Source organism: Primulina eburnea, chromosome 12 (assembly GCF_022965805.1).
Source record: "Primulina eburnea isolate SZY01 chromosome 12, ASM2296580v1, whole genome shotgun sequence".
NCBI lineage: Eukaryota > Viridiplantae > Streptophyta > Magnoliopsida > Lamiales > Gesneriaceae > Primulina > Primulina eburnea.
Window position 1 is genome coordinate 10,397,921 of NC_133112.1, and position 11,507 is coordinate 10,409,427.

Consider the following 11,507-nt stretch of genomic DNA (forward strand, 5'->3'; position numbering starts at 1 on the left):
TCAAAGATAATCAGGCTCAACATGATTATGCAAATGCCGCATAATAAACCATGCATCATATGACAGATAATAATGCAACATATAAACATGCAACACATAGTAAAGCATACTCAATCCTGCTATCTCGGATAGTACTTTCGTACCTCAAACCAGTAGATCCTAGCAATCAGCCCTAGAATCAAGCCTACAATCCAAGTGATACCATATCACTAAACCACATCTAAAAGCCTTATCTAGACTAATAGATACTCCCAAATCTCAAAGGGAACCCAGAACTATACCTGCGTCCGTAGTCAGCCCACTGATGCCGCTAGCCCCCAACTAGAGCACAGCTCCGCTACAAAACCAGTAGCTCCCCGCTAGTGCCCGAACCTCGGGAAAAGACTAGAAACCCATCAGAAACGACTAAAACGCTCTGGAACTCTCGGAATTGGCGAGTGAAAAGTGAAGCCTCGCGCTTCTATTTATAGACAACGATCGGAAGATCCGATCCACTTCGGAAGATCCGATCCGGTGCACTTCGGAAGATCCGAACTCTGCATGTCTTCCACGTGTCCAGCCACCTGTCTTCGGACGATCCGAACCCTGATCGGACGATCCGAACTCTGACATGACATGACTCGTCTGACTCCGAACAGAACGGTCCATCCGAACCCACTTCGGACGATCCGAACCAACTTCGGACGATCCGAACCCGGTTCGGTCCTTCCGATCCCACCGAAATACAATTAATCCAATAATTAACTCAAATTAGGCATCGGGATACTACACGACCAGTCAAGAGTATGGCTCTGATACCATATGATATGGCTCGTGCGAATAAAAAAACAAACACGATTAAAATCGAATCGCGCCCTCAATTCAAATACGAACAAGGATCGTATTGTGTTGTCCCGATATTTTGAATCAAGGATGGTGTGATTTTCACCCCTAAAATACGAGGTTTAGTAATAAAGAATCACAATGAAAACAATCGAAACTAGAACGAACATTGAAAGAACAAGTCAATGACAATCCGCACAAGACGATCGACAAACGTCACAAAGTTAAAAACTTTGATAAGTTTGATTTGTAACAAAGCAAAGCTTTAATGGTTTGAGAGAAAAACTCAAAAGTTTGTTTAAACTCCAAAATAATATCTGAATAATGTGGTAAAATTTCGTTCATCCCATTTACATATCAAAAAAGATAACAATATCTAGTTACCAAACAAATCAAAACGCTAAGAAAAGAAAATTTCTCGCCAAGTCGCCTAGTACACGGACCCCGTATAGACGTCCGGAAGGAGATCCGTGTAGACACTGTCTCCGCGGAAAACATAGGACACGGACCCCGTGTACATGTCCGTGTATACTCTGGATTTCTTCATTCTTGAGTGTAATGGACACGGACCTCGTGTATAGGTCCGTGTAGCCTCGGTCCTTCAAAAATATGCTTGAATAATATTCTTTTGGCCACCAAACGTACTCCCATGCAGCACGAGCTCTTCTTCCTTGATCATCACTCTTTGTAGTGCCTCTTTGAACTTCTTTATTCGTCCTCTCGTGATCGGTCCCTCCGGCAACTCTAAAAGATCTCATGCTTTCCTTGGAGCTTGACCACCCGTGTTCGCATCACACCTAATCTCTACTGGCCACCATCGGCTCATTTTAGCCCGTCCATTGTGAGACCTGCCCCATGGAATAGGGTGTCCAAGATAAAAAAAAGAACGCGAGTAACATATCACGTAGTATGTTCAGTATGTGTTTACAAACCTATAAGCGCATGAATGAACCATTAACTGGTATTAAGGATCAACATCAATCCAGTTGATTCCTCAAACACTCATCAATTATCTTTGAGCGTGATGTGCTAGGTTGTATTATCGCTCACTCTTTTCTGTAGATCTAGTTGGTGCCTCATGATACCCAATCGTCCAAGAAATATGGCTAAGAGACCCTACTCAAAATATCTATATCAAAGTATACAAGGCTCGACGTGATATGAATATGCCAGATAAAGCATAACATATAAACATGCAATCAAATTACAAGTAAAATACAACACATAAGAATGCACCCTCTCTTGGATATCTCATTTAGTACCTACGCAAGCTCTACAACTGGTATGTGGTCTATTGAATGTCTACTCACCGATCCTAGACATTATAACACAAAAAATATATTATTCTTTATAACATGATGTATTTATTATCCCTCAATTATAACTAAGGTCCTCGCATCATATCTTTGCCTGACAACAATATTTTACGGTCATAAAAAAAAATCTTTTACGGTCGATATCTCCGAAACTTCGTCCTCGAGTCGTCTCGTACTCCACGAGCTTTGCGCAACTCCTTGAACAACTAGAAAATCCTAGAATATACTGGAAATAGATAGAGAAACTTCTACTTGGTGTGAAAAATCTGAAAATATGGATGCCTATTTATAGGACGAGTTCGGAAGCTCCGAACTCCAGTTCGGACGCGTCATCTTCTACTTGACACCTCGACGTTCGGAAACTCCGGTCCTGTAACGCCTCATATTCGACTACTGTCCTCACTGTATCAAGACGGGTTTTTCCGACGTGCTTATGTCCTCACTCACACGCACCCTGGGAAGCTTCCCAGGGGGTCACCCATCCCAAAATTACCTCAAGTCAAGCACGTTTAACTTTGAAGTTTTTATGTGATGAGCTACCGAAAAGAAGATGCACCTTCTTAATATGAGTAGTACATATCAAATCTTTTAAGCCCTATTCAACTGTACAGTCCATTACATTGAACAGTCTTGGAATCCCTCTCATTCCGGTGTGGGATCGGTTCATTAATGTTTCCTCTACCTAGAAGCCTGCCAGGAGCCGCTCATTGTCTGTGCAACCTCATGGCACCGGCGATCACCCCCGTCCTCTTCGGCCCCGGGCCTCACAGATCCATTCTTCGGATGCTTCGAACTCCTACTTGTTGACGCTCGTTGGACATGATACTCCAGAAGGTCTGATCACCGGTTCAAGTTTCGGTCTAGATTTGGACGCTCCGAACACCATTTTGAAGTTTTAATTTGATTCGGTGGTTCCGAACTAGCTGCTGAGTAAACACTGTAATTTTCCTTAATAATGGTACCTTAACTCATGTTTCTTGATAACAGAACTGGAGTAATCACATATTAACTGTCAATACTGATTCTATAATCGATTTTTAAAGAATGTACTCGCACTTTGATACGTCATGTGAATCTCAATGGATATCCTAACGGCAAAATAAATCTATTTTTTAAAAAAATTAATATTAATTTTGAACTCAGTCATCTTGAATTATGTGTAATCCTGATAAACATAAAACTATGAATCAGTGTGACGATCATTTTAAGCAACAACCTGGAAATTAATCAAGAGTCAGCAATTATAGCAGCAAGTGGACTCGGTCAGGAATTGGTCACGCACACAATATCTTTATTGAATTCATATTACACACGCACTATACATAAACTATCGATCTAAAAATCTAAACACATGGGCAAGTTAAATAATTTAATACTATGGTGATAAATAATATAATAGCGTGTCTTAACAAGTACGGATAATTTAGGAATCTATTAAAGTTGATGGATTATTCAAATTTATAAATTTCAAATATATTTTTGCTATTTTAAAAAATAACACTATAAATTTCAAATCAACTATTTTCATACTTATATAGAATTATTATTAATTAAAATGCATTTAAAGTTCACTCAATAATAATATCTTTTGAAATTTATTCTACTTTTTATAATATATATATAAATTTTTAGTTTAATTTATTGTTTAATTATTAATAATAAATCCACAATTACACATCTTGATAATTATTTTTATTAAAAATGGAAAGGTCTCCACGCAGTTAAAAACGATCTTATTATATATAATATGATTAAATAAAAAACCACTATCGAATCCATAAAGTCATCCGATTTACTATTTTTAATTTATTTTTGGTATATCTTTGTCTGCGACACATTTGATCAGTTTGCTTACCGTAAGAGATTCCGCTCGGTGGCGACCGTTGAGTGTTCAGCTTGCTCTATGCGTCTGCTTGATGGAATGTTCTCAACTGAACGCCGGTTGAGTGATTGCCCTACAGTTCTTGAAGTTTACACTGATTTTTTTTTTTGAATTGGCTCCAGTGGAGACATGAATACGGGCGGTATGATTTGATCACTGCCTTCATTTTTCAGTGATTTGTATTTTCTTACGAGTAATTATTGATACAATTCATTTGTTCTTTATTGATTCGTGTGTAGAGTTTTCTATTTTTGTTGAATTACGTGATCTTCTTGCAGTTCATCCATCGGTTTATAGTCACGTATAATCATAGGTTAATTAGGTTAATTGAATTGATATAGGTTATGATCTCATAGCTGTAATGATCTCATAGCTGTAATGATCTGTCGGTGGCTGAGTATTTTAAGAATTTGGATGGATGAGGTTCTACGACTGACGGATGTTAGGCACCTATTAAACCTGAAATTAAACAAAAGGAGTTGTTTTGCCATTTTTTTTCATTATATTTTACTTCGTTTGAGTTTAATATGAAACTGAGAAGGAGAAGCGTATCGAAAAAATGCATTTGTACTTCTTTTGGGAACGAGATGAAATGAAATAGAACATATGCCAACTACGACCACATTGATCAGCCATAATTGATGAGTGCATTTTTCTGGGCCTCAGCCATTAATTGTTGTTGTTCTTTTCTTTGGTTTTTCCCTCATCAAATTCTATGTCCAGCGTGCATTTCTCTTAGCCCGAATCTTTTCTAGTGCTAAGGTTTTGATTATTATACATTTTTCCTCAATTACAGAATACAATATCCGTCATCTTCATTTGGAAGCTCAAACCCGCTGGCTAAAGCCGGCAGAAGTGTATTTCATACTAAAGAATTTTGAGGAGAACCAACTCACCCACCAAATTCCTCAACAACCAGCTAGTAATTTTCTTCTGCGTATCCTTTTTGCATGCATGGAAGTCCCTTTTAAATTAAAGCATGTGACAAGAACTTTATTTTTCGAGTTAACAGGTGGATCCCTGTATTTATTCAATAAGCGAGTACTAAAATTTTTCCGAAAGGATGGTCATAGTTGGCGTAGAAGGAGGGATCAGAAAACTATTGCTGAAGCACATGAGCGGCTAAAGGTTGCTGGTGATATTCTCATTTAGTGTTATGTAATCTTCTCATTAATTTTTTTCTCATTCTTCTGTTGAATGTATTGTTAAACCTCCAATACAATTTCTCTTAAAAAGATGAAGTACGGTGTAATCGCACTAACTCCAACTTCTTGTAAGGTTGATTTTGTGTTTGAAGTAATTCTGTTATTGGTCCTTGGGGCATGTCAATACATTATATCCCGATGCCTCAATACCAGCATCTTTCCATGTTTCGGTCAAAACAAGTCCATGAGATTGTTAACAAATTGAATTTACTATATAGGATATTTGTTGATCTGAAACTGTGCTTGACATTTTCCTTTTTTACTAGGTTGGAAATGTTGAAGCCCTAAATTGTTATTATGCTCATGGAGAACACAACCATAATTTTCAAAGACGTAGCTACTGGATTTTGGACCCGTAAGTTTACACACTATTTCAATTGCAATATTCCTCCATTTGTTCAGAACTCGTGTAACTGAGGGTAAGAAAAAGCTATGGGAGTTGAAAAACCAATCCAATAGGATAAAGTTTTTTGTGCTGGAGATACAGTAAAATGTTGTATGAGGATTTTCATAAGATATCGTGGACTAAATTTATTTGACAGTTATTTCGTCAGCAATTCCTCATTTCTAACATAGATTTTATTTTTTTGACATAACAGAGAGTTTGAGCACATTGTTCTAGTTCACTACAGAGACACTGAGGTGGTGAGTCTTCCAAAGCACGCTCAAGGGCAGAGCACACCTATTAATCACTGTCTCTTATTCTACATATTATGAATTTAATCATATAAACTCCACTCATTTTCACTGTTGCCTGTGTTTCCATTGATTATCCAGCTTATCCTTAATTGAAAGCTTCTGCTAGAGGTAGAATTGAAATTTCCTATCCATAAATAAGTGGATTTATGCGTTGTGGACTTACTGGATGAAATTTAGCATTATTTTTTATTAGTCTATGAGGAGTGGTTATTTATTTGTGTTTTCATGCATCAAATCGAGTTCATGTCAAGATAATCCAGTTTCTGTTGATTTCAGGGAAGACAGAGTACTTCTTCAACATCTCAGGTGTCGCCTTTATCATCTTCTACATCCGTTCCCCAATCTAGCTCATTTGCAACGCAGCAGCCTGACTTGTCTTTTGTCATCAATGAATCACATGAACGGCAAGTTAATCAAACATGTCCTAGTTCTGTGGAGATTAATTCAAGTGACATTGTCAGGAGTCAAGGGCTGGATCAATTGGATATCACAGAGAGTAAGGATGTTGACTATGGTTCATCGGTGCCTGAGTTAAGTCAAGCATTGCGAACAATTAAGAACCAGTTGAGTTTAGATGATGATGAAGCACAAAAATTTTCGTCTTACCTAAGCTATGATTATTCTAATGATTTGGAAGATGTTCTGAAAATTTTTGACTTGTCTCCTCAAATACCAACTGACGCAAACAATCTTCTTTTGCAACAATTTTCAGGTGTAAGCCTTAAACCAGTTCTTTCTTTTGTTCAGTTCTATGACTATTTCTGAATCTTCTAATTTAAATTATATGGGAGTGTGATAAAGATATATTTTAATGAGGATGGCTTTTTAGATCAGGGCATTCAACAGCATCATCCACTCCCTGGGGCTGAAGTCGACATTTGGGATGATATGATTGATGACTTCAAAAGTGTACTAGGTGTGGAATCACCATCACTCCTTGGTCCTCATGATGCTCAAAATTGTAAGATACTACCAGGGATGGAATTTCAATTTATAGATTTTTGAGTTTGCCAATGGCCTGATAACACTTTTATTCTTCCAGCTTCTATGATGATTCCTCTGGAAGTGGAATCTATGGACTATCTTGCTCGTTCTCCTGTACTTGATGCTTATGGAACCAATTCAACCATATCTAGCCAAGATAGTTTGGGAATTTCTGTTCAAGACTACATAAGTTTGACTATTGCCCCTAAGCAGAAGTTCACAATCCAAGAGATATCTCCAGATTGGTGTTACACCTCTGAAAGTGCAAAGGTATATATATCTTCAGAATCAAGTTCAATAAAAGCTATTCAGGAGTAACATTTATATCATCCTCTCTCGGTGTGGATATCTTGTTTTACCATGGCAAACAATGTCAGGGAAATATTAAAATGGGCCGTCTAATTCTCATTTCTCCATAAAAAATGGTGGCTAATAATCTTTACCATAAGTTCATGTACCTAAGGAAGGGTGCTTACTCAAAGTAGATGCCTTCTTATGAAAATATTTTTCACCAATCAATGAGCAAATGATGTCTGTAATCCTGGATAAAGACGGGAGTCTTTTATATGAGGATTTCACCCCGGTGCCCGAACTCACTAAACTCAAAACCCAAGAGGGTTTCGTCTTAGTAGCTATGCGAGAGAAACTTGAATATATCTCGGTGGATAAGATTACTGTAGATCAAGCAGAATAACGCACGACTGCTGTGTCTATATGTATTAGCCCTTCTCCATACTTATTTTTGTTGCATTTTCAAATATATGCATGTTTCAAATCTCTATCTGAACAAACGCAAGCTCCAAAATATCAACATTTCTGTCATAGGCATAATAACATGCGCATGACCAAACTGAAGTTCCCTGAATTTTAGACTCAGCACAGCTAGTGTAAAACAACGAATTCTTTAAATTAATTTGTAAGGTTTCATTAGATAGCTGCTATTAAAGATGGCAATTCAGGCATCAGATTTTATCTCGCAGATCATCATTATTGGGTCTTTCCTCTGTGACCCTTCTGAGTGTTCTTGGGCTTGTATGTTTGGTGACACTGAAGTTCCAATTCAGATAATTCGGGACGGTGTCATCCGCAGCCATGCTCCACTCCAATTGCAGGCTGGAAAAGTCAATATTTGCATCACTTCTGGAAATAGGGAGTCTTGTAGTGAAGTAAGGGAGTTTGTCTATCGTGCTGAGCCCATAGCTTGCATGCATTGTAATTCACCTGAAACAGAGGAGAACAAGAGCTCAGAAGAGCACTTGTTGATTGCGAGATTGGTGCAAATGCTACTGTCCGATCAGTCACCAAAAGGAGATACCACTGAAACAGATCTTGATCTTTTGGCCAAGTATAAAACGCCTGAAGGCATGTGGAGCCAAGTTATCAACGCTCTTTCAGTTGGCACCTCAACATCGTCAAGCACTCTTAATTGGCTTCTGGAAGAACTTCTGAAAGACAAGTTGGGACTATGGCTCTCATCTAGATCACTGAAGAGTAATCAAAAGGGCTGTTCTTTATCAAAGAAAGAACAAGGTATCATTCATATGGCTGCTGGATTGGGCTATGAATGGGCATTATTGCCAATTTTGAATTCTGGAGTAAGTGCTAATTTTCGTGATTCGAATGGATGGACTGCGCTTCATTGGGCTGCAAGATTTGGAAGGTATATCTGACATAATATTATGATTTCTTTCCATCAATTAGTTGTTAAAATTTATAACATTTATCTGTTTGTCAAACCAAGTCCAATTTAATTCATTTGCGCTTCCAGCTATGATAAGATCCAAAAATAAATGTTTTAGTTGGAACAGGGAAAAGGTGGTTGCTACTCTCGTAGCATCTGGTGCATCATCTGGAGCCATTACGGATCCTACTTCGGAGCACCCAACTGGTAAAACACCGTCATCAATTGCAGCTGACTGCGGATACATGGGGCTTGCCGGTTATCTTTCAGAGATGGCACTAACAGATCATCTTTCGTCCCTCATATTGAAAGAAACCGAACTATCTAAGGGGTCGGCTGCCTTAGAAGCAGAAAAAACGGTACATAGTTTATCCAACACAAGTCTCTCTTTGAATGAAGATCAGGGTGCTCTGAAAGATACCTTAGCTGCAGTTCGTAATGCTACTGAGGCTGCTGCACTTATACAATCTGCATTTCGTGCCCATTCGTTCCGGAAAAGGCAACAGAAGGAAGCCGCAGTTGCCATCTCCAGATTTTATGGTGATGAATACAGTATATTAGAGAGTGATATACAGGGACTTTCTGCTGTCTCAAAACGGGTATTCCGCAATGCACGTGATTACAGCTCGGCGGCTTTATCTATTCAGAAGAAATATCGAGGCTGGAAAGGTCGGAAGGACTATCTTTCATTTCGTCAGAAAGTAGTCAAGATACAGGTCGGTCATTCTTCTCAAGTAAAAGGAGGTTATAGCTCATTATCATCAGATAAAAGGTGGTCATCATTATATGCACCAATAAAATAGTAATCTGGCATATTTTTCTTCTTTTCTTTTTCTGAATTTCAATTGTACTTTTCTCATACATGGTGCTTTTCAGTGTATGATAGAATGGAGGTTGGAATTTTGTTGACGTAAAGAAACTTGAAAATAACAGATCGCCAACTTCAGTTCACATAGTTTATCATTTGGTCAGTTAAGGTAATGTAAGGGACTGACATCTAGTTTTTATGATTGTAGGCTCATGTCAGAGGTCATCAAGCTAGGAAAAAATACAATGTTTCCTGGGCAGTTGGTATTCTGGAGAAGGTTATTCTCCGATGGCTCCGACGAGGAGTTGGTCTCCGAGGATTTCAAATTGACTCCGAAACAATTAACGAATTCCACGATGATGACATCCTTAAAGTGTTTCGCAAGAAGAATGTGGAGGCATCTATTAATGAAGCTGTCTCTAGAGTGCTGTCCATGGTTGAATCTCCGACAGCACGCCAGCAATATCATCGCATTCTTGAAAAGTATCGCAAAGCCAAGGTAACTTAGGTTTCGCCTCTTGATATAAGGCTGAAATTTTCTGCTCCTTATATTAAAGCATCGTTATTGTTATGGTTTATTTTTCTCCGTTAGTACAATGTTATTTTCATATGGTAGAAACCGTGGTTTTAGATTAAGAGGAGGGATTTAGTATCTCTGAAAAAACTTGTACATTGAAAAAAATTACCTGTTGAAATATTATCTCATTAATTAGGCTATCAAGCACCGCAGCCAATTTTCCCCCTTTTACTTCATGCATTACAGTACGTGAACATGCTAGCATTGATTCTTACGTTGTGGCAGGCTGAGCTTCAAAATGGAGAATCCCATACTCCTCTTCGCGGCTTATCTTCTCACTTCGACTTTCCCGACAGGGAGAATTCTGAGATTTACTAGTTGACATTATGTGTTTTCTGTTATTTGATTCAAGTGTTTCAGCTTTGAAGCCGTGTAATATATATATATATATATGGTTTGCTTTGGACATAAATATCATATGAAGCATGTATATCAATCACATTACTCGGAAAGATGGTTTTTAGTTTTTGTATGTTATGTTAAATCGTGCTGCAGCAGGAGGAGATTCTCACTCAGTGATCACATATTTAACTAATTAACGCAAAGCACTGCGTGAATCTTACTGCAACGATAAACCCATTTTTAAAGTTATTTTTGCCACATAAAAATTTATAAACCCACCGCTTTTAAATATTTTTTCACCGATGGTAAACCAAAACACCAACTTTTTCTGGGCCCACTATCCACTCATTCATTCCCATATTTTCATACTCTCTGTATTTATGATTTTCAGTAGATATTTATCTATAATAATCAAGTAAATTAATAAAATAATTTATTAATCATATATATTTAAATAACTTATTAAAAATATTAAAACAAAAAATATTATCGAAATTTTATTTAAAACTTCCAAATACAGGAGTACAAGCAAAAAAAATATTATAAACAATTTGTAAAATAAAATATAAAAATTGTTATGAAAAAGTAAAAATTTATGGTAAAAAGTAAAAATCACAAACTCTCAGAATTATCAAACTACACATTTTATAATATTTTTTTTCTCTCAACTCAATTGTGAATTGCTTCACATATGGTAAGGTTATTTATAGAATTTCTTTGATAATAATCCAAAAAATAAAATACATCATTACCTACATCATCACACTAATTTTCAATATTTACAACTCTTATTTTCAATATTTAAATATTCAATACACATTTTTAAATATTAATTTTCAACACTCCCCCTTGTGATGATGATCATAATGATTGTCTTCATTATGTGTTTTTATATTGTCTCGTTAAAAACCTTACTAGGAAAAATTTATTGGGATAAAAGCCATAGTAAGTGAAAAAGAGTGCAGTCACGTAAACTCCTCCTCATGTTGACATGAACAATTCTTCAAAAATTCCGTAGATTGCGCATCCCAATATTATATATGTGCTTTCTGAATAATGTCGTAGGAAATACCTTTGTGAAGAGATCTGATGAGTTTTTTTTACTTGAATGAATGTGACGAACATCAATATATTTATTCTTCTCAAGCTCCTTGGTGAATGCGAAGAACTTAGAAGGAATATGTTTAGTTC

The 11,507-nt window shown here is 37.1% G+C and overlaps 1 protein-coding gene across 1 annotated transcript; it reads left to right on the plus strand.

Moving 5' to 3' along the window:
• The first annotated feature begins 3,924 nt into the window (after positions 1-3,924).
• Positions 3,925-10,443, plus strand: LOC140806983 (calmodulin-binding transcription activator 4-like). Its single transcript, XM_073163586.1, has 12 exons — positions 3,925-4,162; positions 4,817-4,942; positions 5,033-5,148; positions 5,492-5,580; positions 5,825-5,870; positions 6,201-6,636; positions 6,754-6,885; positions 6,967-7,178; positions 7,889-8,568; positions 8,717-9,305; positions 9,606-9,896; positions 10,200-10,443. The coding sequence occupies exons 1-12, from the start codon at positions 4,150-4,152 to the stop codon at positions 10,290-10,292; spliced, it is 2,823 nt and encodes a 940-aa protein (XP_073019687.1). The 5' UTR covers positions 3,925-4,149; the 3' UTR covers positions 10,293-10,443.
• Positions 10,444-11,507: the final 1,064 nt, after the last annotated feature.